The 24957-nt window shown below is 43.5% G+C and overlaps 1 protein-coding gene across 1 annotated transcript in view; it reads right to left on the bottom strand.

The window, feature by feature from the left end:
* Window positions 1-24957, bottom strand: part of SANBR (SANT and BTB domain regulator of CSR) — a 45006-nt gene that overhangs the window by 18249 nt on the left and 1800 nt on the right. The window contains exons 2-7 of the mRNA XM_075267578.1: window positions 15136-15297; window positions 14774-14928; window positions 11553-11739; window positions 2827-2923; window positions 1430-1668; window positions 504-562 (exon numbers count right to left, since the gene is read on the bottom strand). Of these exons, the coding sequence (XP_075123679.1) occupies window positions 504-562; window positions 1430-1668; window positions 2827-2923; window positions 11553-11739; window positions 14774-14923 (732 nt within the window). The 5' untranslated portion in view covers window positions 14924-14928; window positions 15136-15297. The remainder of the gene's footprint in view (window positions 1-503; window positions 563-1429; window positions 1669-2826; window positions 2924-11552; window positions 11740-14773; window positions 14929-15135; window positions 15298-24957) is intronic.

Consider the following 24957-nt stretch of genomic DNA (forward strand, 5'->3'; position numbering starts at 1 on the left):
ACTCCCTTTGATTCCCTAGAAAAAAAAAAAAATTGCTATTGCCTTCTTCAGCCAGCTGACAACTTTCCCTGTATGTCCATAGAGACGGTCATTTATCTTGTGTGTGAACTCAGATCTTTTATTCCGATAAGGCATCAGAAATCACTCAACAAGTTACATGAATGTCTGCGTAAAGAGTAAAAAAACAAAATCCATCTGGATTGTACTTTTATTTTGGGTTTGAATGGAGAAGAAAAGATATATTTCTATCTTTCATTGAGTTTGAACTATAAAGTAAAGATAAAAGTTATTCAATGTCCAATATAAAGATATGGAAACTGTAATTGTTTTTAAAATGTCTTAGCACCCGGACATGAATATAAAATAATAAAATTCTGAAAAGCAAAAAAAAAAAAAAAAAAAAAAAAAGCTCCGCTATTTCTCCCCCCACACACACACATTGCTCTAATTCCTTGGACATAACAGTAAGGCAACATCAGACCGTTTGGCCCTTATCTACTTACTAGTGAATCCATCTTTAAAAATTCTGATGAAATAAGTATTGAAATAACATTTCCAGGTTCTGTAATAAAAGACAATTACATTTAGAAGTTGATTGGGAAACATTTTTTTAAGTATTATTTTTTCAGTCAGTATGGTACAGAACATAAAACCCAGGCACCTGCCATGAGCTAGGATATCAATAACAATGCTTTAATACCAAAGTCCAAAAGATGTATTTGTAAATGTAATATCTGATAAGCGGTAGAGATGAGCAAATAGTATTCGATCGAATAACTCACTCCCATAGGAATGTGTATAAGCAGCCGAACACCAAGGGGTTAAGCGCATCTATTCACTGCGCTTAACCCCTAGGTGTTTGGCCACTTACACTCCTATGGGAGCGAGGTATATCCTAAGACATGGTAAATGCTATTTGTAAGATAAAACCTCTAAAGCTTTATTGACTTTCTCAACTAATTATATATATATACATACATACACACACGTACAGTACATGGGCACAAGAGTCTCTCCTCACCCCCAATCACCTTCCCCCTACTCCAACCCCTCCTTTCTGTGTCCACTTGTTTTTTTTTTTTTTTAATACAGTACCCACCTTGCTATTTTTAGTTTTGGATTTGATTCAGCAACTCTCTGGGTTGATTTTGTTTCGTGTCAAGAATCTGAATGGCGGAGGACTGTACTCCGCTAACTTGCAACAGTTAAAACTTGGCAAACGTTATAATCGAGAATATCTTTCTCGTCTATAACCTAATCTAGCCTATGATATGACTTATTGTAACCCTGTTACTCTATTTTCTCTGGTTCTAAGTTTTTGTCTTTGTGATTGTAAAAGTATAAAAACTTAATCAAATGTGAATTAAAAAAAACAAAACAAAAACAAATTTAAAAAAAAAAAAAAAAAAAAAAAAAAAAGAAAACTAACCCAGCTTTGGTACATCTTGTTGGTCACTTTCATTTGAATTCCTCTTTACATACTTTATCAGCCAGTTAAAGATTTGCACGTCACAATGGACAGAGATGTCGACTTCTTCCCATCGCTGCGCATCCGTAGATAAGTATTCTGCAAAGTACTTCATCTCAGATATGAGAAGATCTCTCGGGCACACAAAATCTTCCTTCAGGTTTTTGGCTTCGTCACATACATGAATCACCATGTTTGGCCTTGAAAGGGAAATATAAGAAACTATGTATATATCTATATGTATGTGAGCTCAATAATGTTACTACGTAAGACTTGTAGAAGTTGTTATAAGTAGGTAACTGGCTCTATGCGTAATATTATAATTATGCCTAATGTAACTAACAAAAATATAAAAATATAACATGTATTATATCTATTTAGTTATTTAAATTTTATTTAAATAAAAATACATTTTAATATAAAACACAAACCTTCTGGGGAGTAAACCTAAATACTTGTTTTATCATCAAACTCCATATACCAACATATTCCAAAAACATTTTTTTTAAGTATTTTTTTCAGTCAGTATGGTACAGAACATAAAACCTAGGCACCTGCCATGAGCTAGTATATCACTAACAATGCTTTAATACCAAAGTCCAAAAGATGTATTTGTAAATGTAATATCTGATAAGTGGTAGAGATGAGCAAATAGTATTCGATCGAATAACGTGCTCCCATAGGATTGCGTATAAGCAGCCGAACACCAAGGGGTTAAGCGCATCTATTCACTGCGCTTAACTACCTTGAATATAATGCAGAGATCTCTTGAATTGGAACCGTCACCAAGTGCAAAATATGAAATGACATGTGAAATTGTGAAATGACATACGTAATTTGATTGTCGCTGTGCTCCTGAACTATATGACTTTTTTTTTTTTTATTGTGTCCTCCTGTTTAAAAGATATAGCCCTGTATTTGTTATACTATATGTGAAATAGCTATTCTTGTCCAAATGTGTGGAAACCTTGTATTGCTCAGAAACAAAAGATAAGCTTAATGCCCACTTGATGGATAACAGCTAATTCACATATAACTTTCTGGGGTACAAAGCATTGGAATGGGTGGGCAGAAAAGAGAAAAAAAAAATCCAAATTGTTCCGGTGGCACATCAATTATCAAATTATTTGTGTAGTTTCACATTTTATGAAATGTAATATCTTTAATATTACAGTATATTTACCGTAATATATAGAGTCTGATTTCGATAACATTAAAAATATAAGATGTTATTGGCATAAATACTTTACTCATAACTTACATACTATAGATATATTAATCTTGTCATACACCTATTCACTGGAACATGGTTAAATCACATCACAAGGACACAAGACCATGCTATAAGATTTTCATACCCCTGGCTTCCTTCTGTACTCTCTTTGTCCACGGAAGAAGGGGATTTGCCATTTTTTTCTGTAGGACACTTTCTTGTTGAAGCAGCACCTGATCTTCCTTAAATACAAGAGATATTATTGACATTAAATAACTGAGGTCATTGAAATAAGAAGTTGTGTAATATACACAGGGCCATATATAGGGACAGCAAACAGGGCAATAGTCCAGGGGTTTCCACCTCTCAGTTGGAACTCATTCATTCTCGTTCAGTCTTTGTGTAACTGGAATGATTATTGACTTGAGTATAAGCCGGGGGGGGGGGGGGGGGGGGAATGAATGCAGCAGCTACTGGAAAATTTCAAAAACAACGAGAAAAGGGTTTTACAGGCGAGTATACCAAAATCCCTTTTTCTCGCAATATTTCACTGGGGAACACAGAAACCATGGGACGTCCAACAGCAGTCCCAGAGGGAGGGAAAGACTTAGACAACCTTGCGAACAATCAGCGCACTGCTGCCTGAAGAACCTTTCGACCCAAACTGGCATCGGCAGAAGACACAGAATGAATCTGATAAAACTTAGTGAAAGTGTGAACCGAAGACCAGGTGGCAGCCTTGCAGACCGGGGGAACGGAAGCCTGATGCCGAACAGCCCAGGAGGCACCAACAGCCCCAGTCGAATGAGCAGTCACCCGGAAGGGAGGATCCCTACCCTTAAGCCGATAGGCTTCCTTGATGAAAGACCAAATTCATCCAGCGATGGACACCTTGGAAGCAGGTAAGCCCTGGATCCCTCCGGAAGAACAAAAAGAGAATCACAGCGCCGAAAAGGCTCCGTACGAGCCAGGTAGACTCTGACTGTCTGGACCACATCCAGGCAGTGGAGGGAGTGCTCGCAAGGATGCTTTGGTCCTGGACAAAAATATGGCAGGACAATGTCCTCATTGATATGGAAAGAGGACACCACCTTGGGAAGGAAGGATGGAGAGAGACGAAGCACAACCTTGTCCTTATGCAAAACCAAAAAGGGGGACTGGGGTGACAAAGCCGCTAGTTCACAAGCCCTACGAATAGAAGTGATAGCGACCAAAAACGCCATTTTCCAAGAAAGCTGGCGAAGAGATATGTCCCTTAGAGGCTGAAAAGGAGGAGCCTGCAGAACCTCTAAGACGAGATTGAGATCCCAAGGATTAATAGGAGGTCGGTAAGGAGGAACACAATGCGCTACCCCCTGAAGAAAAGTCTTTACCTGAGGTAAGAAGGCAATAGCCTTCTGGAAAAGAACGGAAAGCGCTGAGACCTGACCCCTCAGGGTAAACAGACCAAGATTGCAGCCCAGACTGCAAAAATGCCAGGACCCTAGACAAAGAAAAAACAAGGATGACACTCTTCCACTTCACACCAACGGACGAAGGCCTTCCAGGTGCAGTAGTATATCCCTGCTGATTGAGGCTTCCTGGCCCAAATCATAGTCCGAATAACAGGCTCAGAAAAACCCCGGCGCTTCAACATCTCGGTTTCAACAGCCACGCCGTTAAACGCAGCCGATGTAAGGAAGGATGGAATAGCGGCCCCTGAGAGAGCAGATCTTTTTGCTGAGGCAGAGACCAGGGAGCATCTGCTATCAGAGCCATGAGATCTGCGTACCACGCCCGACGAGGCCAGTCTGGCTCCACCAGGATTGCAGGAACCCCCTCGACCTTGAGCTTCTTGAGAACCTGAGAGAGGAGAGGAAGAGGGGGAAGAGATACAGGAGTTGAAACCCTGCCCAGGGAATCACAGGGTGTCAGCTGTGATTGCCTCGGGATCCCTGGACCTGGCCACGTAATGGGGAACCTTGTGATCTAGCCGGGATGCAAAGAGGTCGACTTCTGGACAGCCCCACCTGGAGCACAACTGGAGAAACACTCTCTGATGGAGGGACCATTCGCCTGGATCGAGACCCCCCCCAGCTGAGAAAGTCTGCAGCCCAATTGTCTACCCCTGGAATGTGGACCGCTGAGAGGGCGGGGACATGAACCTCCGCCCACCTCAGAGAGCGAGAGGCTTCCAGAAAGGCTTCCCTGCTCCCGCCCTGATGGTTTAGATAAGCCACGGCCGTGGAATTGTCCAACTGGATGAGGACTGGCCTGTCCCGGAGAAGAGGGGTCCAATGACACAGAACCCGAAAGATGGCTCTCAACTCCAGCAGATTGATCTGAAGTGAGGCTTCCTCCGGAGACCATCTGCCCTGAACAGTCCGGACCCTGAACACCGCCTCCCAGCCTGAGAGGCTGGCATCTGTGGTGACAACCAGCCAATGAATGGGAAGAAAAGATCTCCCCTGGATGAACCCTGGGGAGGATAGCCACCAACGAAGACCAAGACGGACCTGAGGCGGCAACAGGATGCGGCGGTCCAGGCTGAACTGACACCGGTCCCAACGTGCCAGGATTGTCAACTGAAGGGGACTTGAATGGAACTGGGCATAAGGGACGGCCTCGAAGGATGAGACCATCCGGCCCAGAACACGCATGCAAAACCGGATGGTGCATGACGACCTCCTCTGCAGGCGTGAAACATTGGAACGAAGATACCGAATTTTTGATTTCGGAAGAAAAACTCTTCCCTGACGGGTATCCAAAATCATCCCCAGAAATTCCATCCGTTGAGATGGCACCAGACAGGACTTTTCCATATTCACGAGCCATCCAAACCGCCAAAGCAGGTCTATGGTGAACTGTAGGCTGGAGAGATTGTCCATCCTGGAGGCTGCTATGATCAGCAGATCATCCAGGTATGGAATCACCGCTACCCCCCAGGAACGAAGGGATAGACATGAGGGGGGCCAGCACCTTGATGAACACCCGTTGAGCGGTGGCCAAACCAAAAGGGAGAGCGACAAACTAGAAATGTCGTGAACCCATCGCAAACCGTAGAAAACGCTGATGGCCCCGAACGATGGGAATATGGAGATATGCGTCTCGGATATCGATAGACGCTAGAAATTCACCCAGTTCCATAGAGGCAATCATCAAACATAGAGACTCCATCCGGAAATTTCGAATTCGAACAAACCTGTTGAGCATCTTCAAGTCCAGGATGGGGCGGAGGGAGCTGTCCTTCTTTGGAACAGTAAATAGGTTTGAATAGATCCCCTGGAACCGTTGAGAAATGGGCACGGGCACAATTACCCCCTACTTCTGAAGCCCGGCGATTGCTTTGAGAAAAGCGGCTGCCTGAGTGGGGGAAGAAGGTAAAGAGGAACAAAAAAAAAAAAAACCTTTCTGGGAGGTCAGAAAATGCTATGGAGTAGTCGTTCGAGACCACCTCCCGAACCCAGGCGTCGTCGACCCATGCGAGCCACATGTCCTGGAAGGCAAGTAGATGTCCCCCACCTGAGAGTTCTTGGATGGGGGCAGCCCTTCATACAGGGCTTGGCAACTCCCGACCTTGCAGGTTTAGATCGGGGATGCCAGGCAGGTCTGGGCCTAAAGGAGGGCTTCTTAGAGTGCGACACTCTAGGAGATTGTTCACTGAAGCAGGACGAGGAGCCCTGAAAAAAACGAAACCACTGAGAGCGGCTAGAAGACGAGGCAGGCTGCCGCCTAGAACGCCTCTGAGGTAACAGGGTAACAGAGAGCTTTTGCCTCCAGTAGCTTCAGAAATAAGTTGCTCCAAACCTTTCCCAAAGAGACGGCCCTGTTCACCGTGAGAAAAAGGTAAAGCAACCACCACCTTTTTAGGGGCAGGCTCAGCGTTCCAGGAACGGATCCAACCCGTCCGACGCATTGCCACAACATTACCCGCTGCCTTTTCTGAGCAGCTTCAAGGGAAGCATCACATAGATATTTAGAAGCATTAATTATCTGGTCCATCAGAAACTGATTGTCCTGCAGAGCAGATTCATCGGCCAAGCCAGCTATCAACTGTTTGCCCCAGGCAATACAAGCCTTACTAACCCAGGATGCCGCAAAAGCGGGCCGCAAGGCAGACCCTGCTGCCGCAAAGGCCGACTTAGCCAAGGAGTCCAGCTTCCTATCAGCGGGATCACTTAGAGAAGCAGCATTAGCTAGAGGCAGGATAGTCGCCTTAGATAGCCTGGCAATAGCCGGATCAACCGCAGGAGGCTCAGTCCACCTAGACACACACTGTTCTGGGAAAGGAAAAAAGGACATCTGACCTCCTGGTAGAAGATGAGGGCCGGTCCGGATGAAGCCACTGTTCCTGCAAAATATGATCAAATGCCCTGTGGTTAGGAAACACCAAGGGCGACCGGTGACAATGGCAAAAAGACACATCCTCCTGAGCCCCAGGCTCAGCACCCTCCATCAATTGCAATGTATCATGGACAGCATATACAAGCTCCTGCGTAGCAGCTGCTACTGATGTGCCTGACAAACTCTGTATCGGAGTCTGAGGCATCCGCAGATGAAACAGAATCCACAGTAGACTTAGATCCACCTGTCTTAGAGGAATCATGCATAGACCCTCTGCCTGCGAACACCCAGAGGCTCCTGGGGAGGGGGACGAGCGGCACTGCAAAGAGAACAGATAGACACAGACTACCCGCAAGGAAACTTTTGCTTACAGCTGGAGCACGCATAAAACGTAACAGCAGCAGAGGGGGGTGCAGGGATCTGGGAAGACTCCTCATGAGAGGACATGGCACAAAAACGACCCCCAAGGGGCAGCCTACCGTACTGCTGACAGAAGACCGACCCCCCACTGCTGCGAACAAGCTGCCAAAGGATACAAACTGAGACTGCCAGGAACACAAGTCTCAGAAAAAGGAAGTGCCTTAAATAAGGGCTTCCTCCCCCAGATTCCCGCCAAGAAACAGGAAGGGCCCGCCCAGGACCGCCCCTGCCCGAACAATGGGATAGCAGGGCGGCTCCAGGGCAAAGGAAAGCCCAAGGACGAGGCGGGGCCTAGTGCAGCGGCCGCGCCGGCCAGGAGACGCTGGACCTGTTGCGGCCTACACCCGGGCAAAGCCGCGGCCTCGATTAGAAGCCACAGCCGCCCGACCCCCTCTTCCGGTCCGTGCCTCAAGAAGCCCCGGCAGTCAGACAAGGAGTCATCCCTTCTATCCACAGTACAAGGTAAGGAGAAGGGAGGGAGAAGGAAAAGGAGGGGGGAGAAGGTGTAGAAGGGGGAAATACTTACCGTCCGGCGTCTTCAGGTGCCACAGACTCACCCCCTCGGTGATACCTCGCACCTAAGTGGGGTCACTGGAATCCAGTCACCGCTGCAGCAACCGACAGAGCACTATGGGACTGGGTGACTGCGGTGCACTCATAAACTGAGCACTTGCGTCCGCAGGGGGTAGATTAGTGTAACAGAGACACAGACAACCCCCTGCCACTGAAAAAAAAACAAACAAAAAAAAACAAAACGATGCAAGACAGAAAGACCTGACCCTAGTGTCGATACCCATGGTTTCTGTGTCTTCCAGTGAAATATTGCGAGAAATAGTAATGATTACAAACAAAACGAAAAATTGCACCCACTTTTACTATGCAGGGTGTATATACACATTCAGATTTTTGTGAGGATTTTTTTTTTAAGCCAAAATAAGGAATGGTTTGAGAAAAAAGAACTAGCATCTGTTCTCTAAACTTTCAGTACGTTTATGATCTACGTTTGGTTATAGCTTTATAAACTGCATCAGAAAACCCGACTACTGTTTATGACTTTCATGTGAATATAGGGTAAGGTTGTGTTCTAATACCAGACAACACCCTGGCTGCAAGAAATGGTCAATTAACACAAAATTACACAGAGGTATTATTTGCATATTGTGGGATCATGGTCCATTTCATCTACATTGTGGTGAAAGAACAGAGCTTAAAAGGATTCAATCATTAAAATTCAATTTTATCTCCCTAACATGTAGCGGCCACAAGGAAAACTGCCGCAAGCATGCGCAGTTGGGTCTGCCCGAGGCCCCACGGCAGAGCCGACTGCGCATGCCTAGAATTTTGAAGTCAGTGCCGGAAGACAATGCATAAAGAGGCCGTTCCAGGCGAAGATAGAGGTGGCGCTGGAGAGTTCTCTCGCAGCATTGGGGACGCCCCCAGTGCTGTTTGAGCGCTGGGGACCGCCCTAAATGCTGCGAGAGAACTCATTTGCATACAGAAGGAAACCAGGATGTCTACTGAACGGCGGTGCAGAGAAGACATCTAAAGGTAGGAAAAGAATAGTCTTTCTTAAGGCTATTCCTATGTGTTAGGGAGAAAAAATTGAATTTTAATGATTGAATGCCTTTAAAGGGGACCTTTCAGGTCCTCATAGATGTGCGGCATTATATACTAGAAAACCGCTAGGAATGAGAACTGAAAAGTCCTCTTTCAGGCTGTATTTACATTTTTTTTTCTCTTGTTTTTGCTAATTAATAAAGGCATTTTGTAGTAATGAGCAGCACATTGTATTATGTATTTCAGCTAAGCAGCACATTTTACTATGCAAGTAAACCAGAGTTTTTGGGTTTTTTTTCCCCATTTTACTGGCCATTAGCTTTTAGGTGAAATGCACTGCAAAATGTGCTACAGCAACATCCAGTCCCCAGACCACAGAAGCACTTACTTCTGTATAAGAGAAACACAGATTCATTTCAGCTGGATATTACTGATGGTTTTACTGTTACTGCACAGCCTGTAATGATATCCAACTGAAAGTCATCAGTTTTTGTCTTAGGCCTCATGCAAACAAACATGCTTTTGACCTGCAATTGTGGATCTACAACTATGGCTCAAACTTCCCATACATGCATTAAAATGGACCTAGACACAGCCATAATTGAGTTAAAGAGCTGCAGATTATGAAGCAGGTCCTACCCGTCTGTAAATGTGGCTCTCAATTCATTTGATTGTATAGATCAGTGAAAACTATGGAGGACACATGGACACTAATCCGTGTATCGTCCGTGCTACTGTCACTAACCCAAAGACTGACATGGTCGTGTGCAGGAGGCCATAGAAAAAAGTGAAAGCGTGAGTACTAGCTATAGCTACATCCAGGTACATAATGTGTTCCCCACCATACTTAAGACTTAAAAACAGAATGCAGTTCTTAAAAGGAGTATTCCCATAACTCTTGTTCTGCAGCCAAATTCAATTAAACTGGCTGATAAGTCGAAAAGCTGAAGATAGACTGCACAGTAATCCCCGAGCTCTCACCTCCCCCTCCCCTATATGAGGAGCTCTGTTGCTCGTCAGCCCCTCCCTCCCCCCTGAGAGCAGGCAGCTAGTCACTTGACAAATGAGCAGATAATCCCAAGGGCCAGTGTCAACAATGAAGTGAATAAATTAAGATAGCGGCCAAACAAAGCAGTTTTCATAAACCAATGTATTTAGGAAAAGTCTTATACCCACATAAACTAGCAGTATAGCTAGGATCCTTGTTATGGGACAACCCTTTTAACTTACAAATGGTTTTCAGATGCAGTTCTCAAAACCTAAACTTACACTGGGTTTAGAAAAAAAATGGAAATAGTCACTCCAGCACCTATACTTTTACTCCCTTTATGAGCCATACCTGGTTTTATCTGCATTTGAAAACCTTACTGTGTAAACACACCCTTAAAAAGGTAATTCCCATCATGAATATTGCACATGAGAGATGCGTGTCACTCCTCTGGGACGCATGCCTTTTGCACGAATGGATGGGCACATGAAATGGGTGAGTAAACTTCTTTCTCAGGATAATTGTGCAACCCACAACTATTGGGTGTTTATAACATATCCTTTGGCTAGTGCATGAATAACTAAGAGAGAAACACCCTATTAGGGTCTCATGCCCATATTAAAAATTTTTTTTTTATATAATATATATATATATATATATATATATATATATATATATATATATATTGGGAATATAGGACTCTTGACTCTTTCTTGACAAATGATGATCAGGGGAAAAGAAAGGATCAAGCGTGAATAATCCTGTCGTGGTAAATCTACTGTTCTTTTGGGAGATAAGCCACCTCTGGAGGAGTCTGGGAGCAGCTTAGGGGCCCCTCATATGGACTGTTAATTGCCTGTAATGAGCCCTGATTGTTGTTATACAAAGTTGTTCGACCTTTAAGGACAATTGTCTAGGGTGAACGGCAGCTCGAACAATCATTCACCACTGTCGAGTGTACGTTCAGTTGATAATTTTCATTATCTTTGGCACGTCATTTGTTTGTACCCAAAGATGGACAGACATTTTTTGTGCTCACATGATAAGCAAGTGTTTGCTTATTTAACAGCAGATCAGGAGCTGCTTAGGGTGCTGCTACTTGGCCACACTCCAGGCTGTGGTTGGCAATATTGATTAATTATGGACTATTTTTCTTATCTGGCCACGCCACGTGGTAACAGCAAAACCAGCCAGCAGTGAGAAATAGCCTATAATCAATTATTATTGTTAATAAGTAAAAACGCTGGTAGCGCCAGCCCAGAGAATGACTCTGTGGTGACTGGGAACCCCGTGTAGCACCACCATCATACATGCAATGACTAATGTTTTTATGAACAGATCATTGGTCCTCACTCTTCTTCTGAAATCGTTTCAAAGAGCTGCTCTCATTCAGTGTCTGCAGAGATCCTGTAGATGGCGCTCCTATTGGCTGTGTTACTACGGGTCTTCAGTAGAACTCACGACAGTCACACGTTGCGAAAAAAATATACTGTAACTTCTGACTTCCCACATTACAACATTTTGGATGTTCTGCATATATACAGTATGTATGTAGTTTAGTTACACCGTGTTAATACAGTTACCTGTGACAGAGTTGGTGCCTTGTCCAGCTGCCACATCCTCAGGTTCCTCGGCTGGGTCAAGTAAGGAAGACTTGATATACGTGGCCAGGCTTTCCAGAGGTATTCCTCCTGTTGCCAGTAGTGGATTGTACTGATTGTCCACTGGTGACGTTCCACTGCTTTTTATTTCCTCAAATCTTTTGGCACACTGTGATATATACAAATATAGATATTGTTACTATAACCTACGCCGGAATACATTCCATATAATTATAATCCATAATATATTACAATGTGTAGTAGAGTATTACGGGGCTCAGGAGCTCTGCTGTTTTCTATTTCTGTAGCTGTGATGGTGTCAACCACCTGCAAGGCCAGAAATGTCACACTCTGGTGACTCAGAACTAGGAGTCAGTGGAGAGCAAGATAATATAAGCTCCAGAATCTTAACAGTGCTTTATATGATTCTCTCACCGAATTAAAATACAGTATAAAAAATGCTAAGGACATTACATGGTTGACACAACAAATAATCATAGTCCTCCTTCTGTATAAAAAAAGAAAAACACAAAAGACTTATTTTAAAGTCTTATTTTGATATTTTTCAGTATCTTATAGGGACACATGGCAGACCATCATGGAATGTCCCTCAAAATTTTTTTGCACTGTGTCTTCAGTGTATTTTATTATATTAGTGCGCAAGCTCCCAGTGCATACAGTATAGGGATCTATCAGTCCTTACTGTTATGCTATACTGAGACATCCAGTAGAAAACCGTACTTTTTAATTTTTTTTTTTTTAACATAGATCCCTATTGTTGATGGATTCCACTGTATGGCATCCATCACAAGCATTCACTTAGGCTGGGTTCACGCGATGTCTTTTGGCACGTAATGTGGCACGTAGACGGCGCAGGAGCTTTTGCGGGCCGTATACGCTCCCATTGATTTCAATGGGAGCCGGGACCGTATACGCGGCGCTATTTTGCGGCCACTGCAAAATCACGGCCGCAAAATAGCGCCGCGTATACGATCCACGCTCCCATTGAAATCAATGGAAGCGTATAGGGCCTGCAAAAGCTCCCGCGCCGTCTACGTGCCACATTACGTGCCAAAAGACATCATGTTAACCCAGCCTTACCATGAGCGGCTGAAGCTTCCCTAGCAGATACATACACTGCAGAAACAGTGTGAAAAGAGCCCAATAACCTGATTCCAGGTACTCTGTATACTTCCTACACTTGAGGATGGACAACTTCATAGACAAATCATTTCATAGACGTGAACAATGCTGTCGAAATTAATAAACTATTGCTTATTTGTTGAATAAGGCTTTGTTCACATTCCCATCATAGGTTGCATGCATGATGTGCAATTCTTCTTGTTGAAATGATGAACACCAGAATGGAAATCTGACAGACTCATTATAAGTCAACAGGGTCCGTCAGGCACCATTGGTGTGAATCATATGGTGGCTCCGTCACTCTACTTTCACCCTTTATCCGCAACAATGATGGAATAGAAAAATGAACAGAACTGTGAACAGAGAATTAAAAAACAGGATATAACCTATTCCACTAATAACAGGAACTGTGAAATGTGAGCCCAGTGTGTCCGAGCAAATTGTTCACTTCATATTATAGGGATGTCCTATTACAAGAGGCTGTCTGCAAACAACCATGATCATCACATCTGTCCAGAAGTTGGGTTTGGGATTGCAACTTACCCCTGAAATATCTACATAAAGCATGAAAAGAAGTGGCACATTTTTTGGCAAAAGCAAACATTGCTTCGGACAATTGAACAGTCCACTATAAACATTACATGTGAATAACCGCTGCTTGAGCTTTATCCTACTATAATGCATTACAATGGCTTCTACATGATAGGATGACAAAGAAATGCTATAAAAATATCCAGTAAAAAATATTTTTAAGCTAGTATTTTGAAGGTAATGTCTGTTTGAAGTTACTGGCAATAGCTACAACTAGAGAGAATTTTCTAGATACCGTATACATCTAAATTTCTATATTTGTGAAAACACGGGCATGTATAGAAGATAGACTATTATAATTACTTAACACTAGTTCTTAGTAAGCAGCATAAATATACAACACAATATTACATACAGGATGTGGCTGAAATATATTACTTTACTATCATGTCAAGACCTAAAGCAATGGTTATAAAGACATATGGGAATGGGACTTTTTGGATTTTTGAATATATCACCGAAAAGGACATTAAAAATCATAGTGTACCTGTAATGATCTTCTTTATATAATCAACTTTCTACTGTAAAATGTAAGTAGCTGTAGTCTTAATTTACTTCAGTAAGGGATAGCTTGAATTATTGCATCCTTTACTTCCTTCTTGTGCTGGTGTTAGACAGATAGATGGATAGATAGATAGATAGATAGATAGATAGATAGATAGATAGATAGATAGAGCTAAAAGAACTTAAATGTCTTACCAAAACAAGGATCTGCAAACTATTGTAGCGTCTGTATAGAAAACATCCAAGTTATAATAGTCCTGGGATTACAGCAGCATCTGTACAGATTCAAGTAGCTAGTCCTGTCTCTGCAGTTTGAGCGGGGTGTGACCACAGAAGTGGACTGACAAGGATAAGGGGAGGAGGACAGAGTTTAATGGGAGCTAGCAGTCTGATAAGAAGAATAACAAATTTCTACTTCCAGGAGATGGCTTAGGCCATAACACAACCTAAGGGATTGCATGGGACTGCAGATGTATGGAGATCCCCTGCAGCATTAGGCTGAGTGGTGTCCCTGCTTTTTTTTTCAATTCAAATCGGCCATCACCAATAAAGAAGTAAAGTGCGGTGTTCCCTTGACATGAAGCAGACAAGGGCAAGAGCAGAAGCAGTGATCAGTGAATAGAGACTGTTACCTATTAAAAGAATCCAACAGGTAAAATCCCATTATCATTGTGTAGGGGCCAGTGAAGGGTGCATTATACTGAATGGGGTTGTAAAGAAATGGCATCGTCTAAGCATACTGTAAAGTTTTTAATTTTTGAGATACAAGTCTAATAGTCCACGTCCCTATGCTTTAGTGCGCTCACAACTTCAATGTACCATTTTGAACTTTAATCGTGAATAATACAAACTAATGACTTCATAAAATAACATTAGCTGAAGAAGCAGCACATACCAACCAAGAACTGGTCAGTTATCAAAATGTTCTCTTTAATATATATCTATACTGATCAAAATATAATTACCTCTTTAGATGAATATCCCGGAACAAGTCTTGCAACACTGTCCCAGTTAATTGGCTGCGGGACCCCCACCAAGGAATACAGAATCATGTCCAAAACCATCTGGTTATTGTCATAAGGAAAATTATTGTTCTCTGAATATCCTCGGCTCATCTTGTCTGACATCAGTGCGAAAAAGATGAAGAACAGCAAAAAAACAACATAAACAGGGCAATCAATTATCAGTAAGAAAGTGAATGTAGTGCAATGATACAAGTTTATATGATTTTGTAATAATGCTATATACTTGGTCACATAATATGCAGTCTTAATAAGAAATCCTGTAGAAAACATAAGAGTAGAATATATAACAATAGTAAGGTTACCTGTGCAGAAAAGAAGGTGCGGTGCTGCAAGAAGAATAGCACAAGGTCCCTGCAGTAAGCCGGAGGAAGGCTGTGAAGGTTGATGCTGCAGATAGGAGAGGATGTTGGCAGGGAGGAACTTCTGGCCGCTTCATCCAATCAAATTAGCCCCGTCTCCCAAACCTGGGACGTGAAAAAGGGCAGAAACTGTTTAATTCCAATTAGTGCTCATATATAATGTAGTGACAGGATGGCAGCGCTGGAGCCCCTAAATAACGCACATGCTGCCAGACTAGCATAACCCTTTGGCTGCCAAGACAGCTGCAATGCAGAAAAGCAAAGCGGGAACAAAGAAAGCTGGCACATTAATCCAAATTCTAAAGCTTTTTATTGCACAGCAGTTCTCTAGGAAGTGCAGAGCGCTAGTAAGGATGCATATGTTAGTGTCTCTTTATAGCTATGATTTATGGAACAGAACATCTAACATGCAAATGGGATTTGGGTAACCTTGTTACTGCCTTCATCTCAGGGAGGAGAATAGGGAATAAGATTACTTTGTTTAGTGAAGTATCTAATATTTAAGGAAATGTATATGAATGCAAAAATAAAAAAGGTGATTTTTAGCCATTTGAAAGAATGAATAGTAGCATATTTATTGTAATTAAATTTAAAGTACTGTGTTATCAGATTATGTTATTTAAAAATGTTTACTATACATGTTTCAGTTATTTATAAATTATATATATGTTTTAGGAGACTCCATGCAAAAAGAAAAAAAATAATCAAACGGTCCAGTGTTCACTGAAGTATACATACAGGAGTGTAACTTCAGTGGGTGCAGTCACATCGGGGCCCATAAGCACTGGCATAAGTATTGAGATTGTAGCTACCATCTGGCCCATAAACCAAGGAGACCCACAGATTACCCTAACCACACTAAGGTTGATTAAACTCCTTAGCATCCGGTACATCACTATCAGGAATTTGCTCTAGGGATGAGGTAGGGGGACCCGGACAAAAGATTACACCGAGGCCCACAAGATGCTAGATACGCCACTGATTACATACTACAATGTACCTTAAAGGGATCCTATCAGTCACAAACTATTTTTTCTAGGTACCACGTTGGAATAGCCTTAAGAAAGGCTATTCGTCTCCTACCTTTCCATTTCTTCTCCGTGCCACCGTTCGCCTACAATCCCGGTTTTTCTCTATATAAATGAGCTTTCTCGAAGCCTTGGGGGCGGGCCCCAGGGCTCAAACAGCTCTGGGGGCATCCCTAATGCTGCTAGAGAGCACTTCAACGCCGCCTCCATCTTCATCTGCAACGAGGTTTTCACTGCGTCTTCTTCCGGCGGCGTCTTCTTACTTCTAGGCCTTGGACAAGCCGACTGAGCATGCTCATGGCCACAAGAAAAATGGCTGCTTCCACAGTATTGTAAGCGGCCATTTTCTCGTGGCCGGCGGGCATGCGCAGTCAGCTTGCCCTAGGCCTAGAAGTAAGAAGACGCCGCTGGAAGAAGACGCGGTGAAGACCTCGTTGCAGATGAAGATGGAGGCGGTGCTGGAGAGCTCTCTGGTAGCATTGGGGACACCCCCAGTGCTGTTTGAACACTGGGGCCCGCCCCTAGTGCTGCGAAAGAGCTCATTTACATACCGAGAAAAAACGGGATTGTAGGCGAAAGGCGGCATGGAGAAGAAAAGGAAAAGTAGGAGACGAATAGCCTTTCTAAAGGCTATTCCGACGTGGTACCTAGAAAAAAAATAGTGTGTGAATGAAAGGATCCCTTTAACTTCCTGTTTCCAGCAGCTGACTTTTCAGCTTTGCTGTGTAGACTGGCACACAATTGGCAGAGTTTTCTCATTAATATTAGAGGGTGTGAGATATAATGATAGCTCATCTGTACTGCTGGTATCCTGGATAATGAAGGACAACCACATTATGTACTATTCACATACACATATCTGGGTTTTTCAAGCCTTCAATACATTTTTTATGATAAATTATCTAACCACAGGATAGGTCATTAGTATCTAATCTGTGTGGGTCCAAGTCCCAGACCCCTCAGAGATCAGCTGTTTCAGCATTCTGCTCCTATTCAAGTTATATCACAGAAAAACAACCAGGATCACTTTACAGCAGTGGTTCTGGGGAACTGAAGCTCTGCTTTTGTTACTTAGATTGCAGCAGCTTCTGGCACCCTAGGTGCTGCTGCAACAGCTATTCTGTGTGGGGATTAGGTGTGGTGCTCCCACAGATCAAATACTGAGGACCTAATCTTTGGATAGGTCATCAGTATTAAACATGCATTAAGGGCCGGAAACCCACTTTAATGCTGTACTAGTTACTTTTTCAGTCTAGCACTTGGTATTGTGGGTAGTAAGATTTCCCACTACATTCAAAAATGTACAGCTCCATAAGTCTCCCTATGTTTTGAGCACAATGTGTGAGAAAAACACATTACAAATGTTTGTCATTATTGCTGTCATCATTCTCTCCCTTTCATATCAGCAGCAATAAAATATAGCCTGCGGTATAAAACTATAAATAATAGATCTGTAGCATTGACGCAAATCAGACTAAATTCAACTTTGTATATGTCACCACACAATCCCAATAGCCACTTTAGTCCATTGCCTGCGCATGTGTATAAATTCAAGCCGGGTTTTTATTGTAATTTGTTCACTGCAGCAATCTCTACTGCAATAGGCAAATACTACTGTATATACACAATCCCTGCTGCCGCTGGTGTATAGTATCAGCGATTAGGGGAAAAACTGCAGGAAAAACCGTGGCGGCAATGCATCTCTGTTCTTTCCACAGCACTTTGAACAGAAAGTTCAGAGTTTTCCTCCACTGACTTTGTTACAATTTTATCTACGGGAAAGCCGCTGTCATTATTTTTAAATGTAGATTATGACCCCCAGTGCTGCAAGGCTGCAGTACTAACCACTGAGCCACCGTTTTGCCTCATCCTCCGCTGTAGATATAATTGACATGCTGCGATTTCCATAATCGTGCCTGTAAAGTGGGCATGGGATTCGCATGAGTCCCATCCACTTTGCAGTTACCGTAAAACGCTGTCATTTTTCCTGTGGCATCTCAGGCACGGGCAAATCGTGGCGTTTCCATCCCGTGGGGCCCCGACCTAATACTTACAAGTAGATCCGCACAGCTTGTAGGTCACAGGCCTTATCTACCTGTAGCCTACATGTCAAAAACTGGTAGAGCTGGAATTCTATGGCTTCTGACCCTACCATTAATAGAATCAGCGTTGGAGCACCTCTTCTCTCCGGATCTGCAGTCTGGTTGCAATAAGGTCGGCACAACCGGGGAGATTCGTTTGTATCTCATCCCTGATCACTCCCCTTCACATGAACGGTCCTTTTTAAGACCTATTATTGTGGAAAAGCAGCATTTTTGGCTTTTGCAGAAGGAAAAAAAAAACCTCTACATTTTAAAATCAAAGCAAAGGGACATCTCATCCCCACAAAAAAAAAAAATAGCACGTGTTCTTGAATAAGAAGCAGGATATCTTTCCTTGTGAAAATGCTGTAGTTTCAGGTCTTCGGACATATGTGGTTTTATATATCGCTAGAAAGCCAACAGTGCTCTGAATTCAGCGCACTGTTGGATTTCCCATTCGGTGCCCTGGGGCAAGTGATATTGGTGCCATTACCGATAGTTCTTCACTGTCAGAAGAGCGTTCCTGACAGTCTAGCTGGGAACGCGCCTCCTCAAGTAGTGTTCGTAGCTCTACTGTCAGAGGGGGTGTTTCTCACCACCCAGCCATGACGCTGAACGGTGAGGAATGCCCCTCCAGTATTAGTCTATGGACAAGTATTGTCAGGAGGGGGAAGGTATTCCTCACAGCTTAGCATCATGGCTGGGCGGTAAATTTCAGGAACTCCCTTCTGACAGTGAAGAGCTATCGGTAATGGCAACGATATCTCTTCACCCAGGGCATATAATGGGAAAACCGACAGCGCGCTGAATTCAGTGCACTGTCGGCTTTCTAGCGGTATATAAAATCACATGTGCCCGAGGACATGAAAGGTCCTCTTTAAATGTATCCTTAAAGTGGTTGTCCAGGCATTACAGGTCTCTGGAAAGAGGCTGGGAGAGGTGACAAATAAATAATAAAACCCATACTCACCAATCAGTGGTCTCAGGAAAAGACACGAGATGTCACCGGTGACATATACCTTCCCCAAACCTTTACTGGAGATTTGTAATTCCTGGACAATCCATATAATATTGCTGGACTTACTTTTGACTCTGACTCAAAACACTGCATCAAAAACTGCAAAACAAAAAAGCCACGTGTAAAACTACCCTGAGGCCAGGGCCCCATATGGCCTAAACGGAAAAAAAAATGCATTGTTGTACAAGTCACTGCTAGGGGGATGGGATTCTAGCGAATGGACATTGTGCTGGAAACCACTGCATGTGACCATGGTCTTAGGCCAGGGCCCCACGTGACGTAAATGCTGTGGCAAAAACTATTGCGTTTTACAGTCCCTGAATAAAAATACTTCCTTTGGAAATGCGGAAAACGAAGCATGTCAATTATACCTACAGAAATTATGGTTGGTTTCCCTATAAAAGTATAATGGAATAATGGAAATCTCTGCAGACTTTCTATGAAAAGCTCTGCGGGAAAAACCACAATGCGTTGCCACCATGTTTTTTCCCCGCACCACTTTTTTGCTGCGGCCTGCTACTTGGGGCCTTGGCCTAAAGCAGCTAGCTAGTAACAGAAAAGAGTGTTTTTATTTCTCCAGAAATAGCTGCATATCTATCCATGGATGTGCCTGGTATTGCAGCTCAGTCCCAAGCAGGTGAACATCATGCTGTATCTACTGATATATTACATGAACACAAAAAATGGGGGACATTTATCAATCCATCTTCACCAGAGTTATGATATTGTGATCTGTATTTCGCTCGCTCCACTATGCGAATGTTGGCAGAACAGGGAGCAAGGCAGTCCAGGTACACTATGGCATAACATATATTTACCGTATTTTACGGACTATAAGGCGCACTGGACTATAAGCCGCATTGCCCATGAGCGCCTTATAGTCCGTCTCGGTTCATATATAAGGCGCACCGGACTATAAGCCGCAGTCCGGTGCGCATTATATGTTATTGAAAGCGGCGGCAGGCAGACTTTGCAAGCGGCCGCTTAACCCCCCGCGTGCCAGCCACTTCTATTGGAAGCGCTCGGCAGGCGAGGAGGGGCTCTATCAGCAAAATCATGCTGATAGAGCCCAACCGTAAAAGTTAGATTAAACTACCCCCCCCCCGGTTTTAAAATAAAAGCCTGAAACAGAATGTGAAACTTACCGAGCAGTGCAGGGTGGGCGGGCATTCAGGCCTCCTCTTCCTCCGATGTTCCGTCCTCCTCCTCCGCCGCTCGCTGAGAATGGCCTGGGCGCATGCACAGTAGCCGTAGAAGCATTATGATATTGCGCATGCGCCCAGGCCATTAGTTCGCGAGCGCCGGAGGAAGTGGTCAGGACATCGGAGGAAGAGGAGGCCTGAATGCCCGCCCGCCCTGCACCGCTCGGTAAGTTTCACGTTCTGTTTCAGGCCGGCGTGACAGCAGGGCTGCCGGACACTTCCCATTCATTTCTTTGGGAGCCGGCATGCGAGCGCTCCCCATAGAAATGAATGGACTGCTTTTTTCCATTCATTTCTATGGGGAGCGCTCGCATGCCGGCTCCCATAGAAATGAATGGGAAGTGTCTGTCCATTCATTTCTATGGGGAGCGCTCGCATGCCGGCTCCCATAGAAATGAATAGGAAGTGTCCGGCAGCCCTGCTGTAACGCCGGCGTGTACGGCTGTGATACACGCCGGCGTTCGGTAGTGTGAATGCACCCTTACGGTGCCTTTTATGTATGTATGGAAGCGGCACGCAGACTTTGCCGCCGCTTCCATCCATATATAAGGCGCACCGGACTATAAGCCGCACTTACGATTTCTGAGGAAATCGTAGGTTTTTATGTGCGCCTTATAGTCCGGAAAATACGGTAACCCCCCCATTTCTTCTGCTGTGAGTTATAATAGAATTCTCCATCCAGTTCGGAGCCTCTTCATCAGTAATGTCCTGGGCCAGTTGGGGCCTTTATTAACATTGGCGTAGAAAACACCAGTCTTGGACCAGGGTGAAAAAAGTAAAACTTTAATTTTAAAGGAATAGACCACAAGAAATCCAGTATTTGCCTGCTCTCGATTTCTAACTTTAGAAATATATTTCAATTTTTTTTTTTACTGAAACCACTTGGAGAAAAGACAGAGAAAATTGTACCAAAATACCGTATTGCTTGTGTGAGTACAGTAGAAATTACGGGTACGGCCTATTGACATCTGCTCCATTGTTTTTTGGTCGGCAGAAAAACTTATACAATCTGTCTAATGACTGACGACAGCAAATTGACTATATGGGGGTCCGTGTAGGGTCTTATTTTTTTCATCAGAAGTTTCTGACTCTGCATCAGAGTCTCCAACGTAGATGTGAATTTAGCTCTATGGCTTTTCCTAAGGCATCTCTGTCCCAGCTCGCCTTGATTCCTATTCCTACATTGTTCATCTGAGGATGTATTTGCTTAATTTTAAGACTTTTTTTAAAAAAAAATTTTAAATTTTTATTATTACCTGTATGTCCTGATACAAAAAGATCATAAAGGTCAAGAGGGTGCTCTTTATTTTTCTCATGACTCGGTATCACAAACCTACATTTCTGAAAATCTTATTAGAGCATTCTTTGTACTGGATAGGCTTGATTACCAATATATAACAGGTCTCTCCAGAGTTCAGATTATTACTTTTGCAGAGCACAGAAGGGAGGATAAAAGTCACGCTCATCTACCTCCCCTGTTGCCTCAATGACTCTCGGTCTACTCTGTAGACTACGCTCTACTCTGTAGACTTGCAAATGATGTAGGACGAAGTCTGTGGCATCATAGAGAGATGAAGTGCAAGGAGGGAATGCAGCATACACAGACTTCCGACACCAGGCTGCGCCCTGCAAAGGTAATAATCAGGTCTCCAGGGGAACGGTTTATACATTAGTAATAAAGCTTATCCAGTGCATGGAAATGTACTGGTACACATTGCGGCTGAACAAACCACAAGACTTCTAGAATAATGTCCTTTAGACAGACAAGACCAAGGAGAAGATATTTGTCCATAATGCACAGTGCCACGTTTGGAGAAAATGGAGGGTGGGGGGGTTAGTTTCTTTTGTTATTTCTTCTCCAAATGGCAAACATATACTCCTGTTGAAAGTATGAAACACAAGTGAAGCATTTTTCTAGTTAAATGCTTGCACATATTTGAGGGGTGTGTGTGTGTTATTTATTATATGCCAGTTTTAATCAAATCCTGAGTTGGCGTGAGCTGGGTCATAATTATTAAGATGCTCCAGTACCCCTGGGTCCACGTGTGGGAGGAAACCGGGTACCTAGAGGAAACCCATGCAAACACAGGGAGAACATACAAACTCCTTGCAGATGTTGTTCTTGGCAGGATTTGAACCCAAGACTCCAGCACTGCAAGGCTATAGTACTAACCACTGAGCCACCGTGTGCTACAACTACACCAGAAAGCTGACAAAGATGTGTTAGCAAATTTCCCCCAATGTGCTTTTAGTTTTTAAGTTTTCTGGTCTGTGTGTGTCTAAGGCTAGGCTCACATCAGTATGGAGGTTCTGCTAGGAGTCTCCATTACCGATTCCATCAGACGTTATTGCAGCATGCTGGAAGTGCAAGAACACTGGACATCGTTGGTGTGTGTCACAAGCACAGCAGTGTCTTTAATTTTTTTGTTCCTATTCTGGAATGTAGCGCTGAGCGGTCGCCACAGCCGCGGAGCCTTTACTGTTTCACAAATCAAGAGACCGGGCGGCAGTGCCTATGATCAGAGGTATCTGATCACAGGCTTTAAAAAAGGTAAAAAAAAATTAAAATTTCTAAAAACATATTTTAAAAAAATATGAAACTGAAAATGTAAATCACCTTCCCTATGTTATGATACATAAAAAAAAACCTGCTAGGCATCTCTATCACAAAATGCCTAGACTAGAAAAATATAAACTGATTTATCCCATATGGTGACTGCCATAGCAGAGAAGATCAATCAAAAAGCTTGTGGTAGGACAAGGATGCTGCATGGAATAAATCAGCGCTCAAAAGCTGAAATAAACGTGAGAGCATCTAAATAAAGATATATTATTCATGTGTTATAATCTCATTTGGTTGTAATTCTAGCAGTGTACATACCACACAGTAGCTGTATACTGGATATGTGGCCTGATCTGCAGTGTCATTACTATCCCCCTATCTCTCACAAAACCGTTCGTCCAATAGCCACTGAAACTGTAAAGGTGAATACACACACAGACTATTATTTACAGATTCTCTACATGCAAAGCCCCATTTATACTGCGTACCAGCTATAATACACACCATGTTTCTACTTTGCTGTATACACCAGGAAAGCTATCAGCGCATATAATAAATGTACCCATAGAGCCCCATTCAACCGACAGAAGCTACAAAAGTCTCATTTCAAGTGAAATCTTGCAGAGAAGGAAAAGAAATCTGAGACATTTTATACAGCTGCATCCGGATAATAACACTATAGCATGTGTTATATATGTTTTGTTTTTGCTTTTTAACATGGGCACTTACACAGGATGGAAGCCACTAAGCTGACAATACATTAAAGTAGGGGTCCTCAAACTTTTTAAACAGGGGGCCAGTTCACTGTCCTTCAGACTATTGGATGGCCAAAATATAGATTTAATTTTTTTTTTTTTTTACATTGTACGCTACACAGCAAACCCCCACAGTATTATATGCTCCTCAGTACGCCACCATCACATTGTATTATATGTTCCTCAGTACGCCACCTCCACACTGTATTATTTGCTCCTCAGTACGTCCCTCCACACAGTATTATATGCTCCTCAGTACACCCCCCACACTGAATTATATGCTCCTCAGTACACCATCTCCACACAGTATTATATGCTCTTCAGTACGTCCCCCCACACAGTATTATATGCTCTTCAGTACGTCCCCCCCCCCCACAGTATTATATGCTCTTCAGTACATCCCCCCACACAGTATTACATGCTCTTCAGTACGTTCCCCCACACAGTATTATATGCTCTTCAGTACGTTCCCCCACACAGTATTATATGCTCCTCAGTACACCATCTCCACACTGTTTTATATGCTCCTCAATACGCCCCTCCACACAGTATTATATGCTCCTCAGCACACACACCCACACACAAAGAATTATATGCTCCTCAGTACGCCCCCTCCACACAGTATTATATGCTCTTCAGTACGTCCCCCCACACACAAAGAATTATATGCTCCTGAGTACGCCCCTCCACACTGAATTATATGTTCTTCAGTACACCTAGTGGTGTAACTACCGCCATAGCAGCAGAGGCAGCTGCCACAGGGCCCGGTACATTAGGGACCCAGTGACAGCCACTACCGCTGCTATCATTATACTCGGGGGTCTTTTCGGACCCCCCCCCCCCCCCCCCCCGAGTATAATGATTGGCGGACCGGGAGAGGTAAGAAACACAAAAAACACTGTTACTTACCTCTCCACGATCCTGGCCAGGCCTCCTTCCTAGTTGTCTGACGTCACATGAACCCGGCCTGCGTCCCGGGTCATGTGACGTCCGACGTCATTGAAGAAGGACGGCAGCGGAGGCCGACAGCGTAGGAGTCGGGGGACAGGTAAGAAACAGTAGGTTTTTTTTAATGTTTTTATTCCCCCGGGTCTCCGATTATTATACTCTGGGGTCTG

This window comes from Leptodactylus fuscus, chromosome 3 (genome assembly GCF_031893055.1).
Source record: "Leptodactylus fuscus isolate aLepFus1 chromosome 3, aLepFus1.hap2, whole genome shotgun sequence".
Taxonomy (NCBI): domain Eukaryota; kingdom Metazoa; phylum Chordata; class Amphibia; order Anura; family Leptodactylidae; genus Leptodactylus; species Leptodactylus fuscus.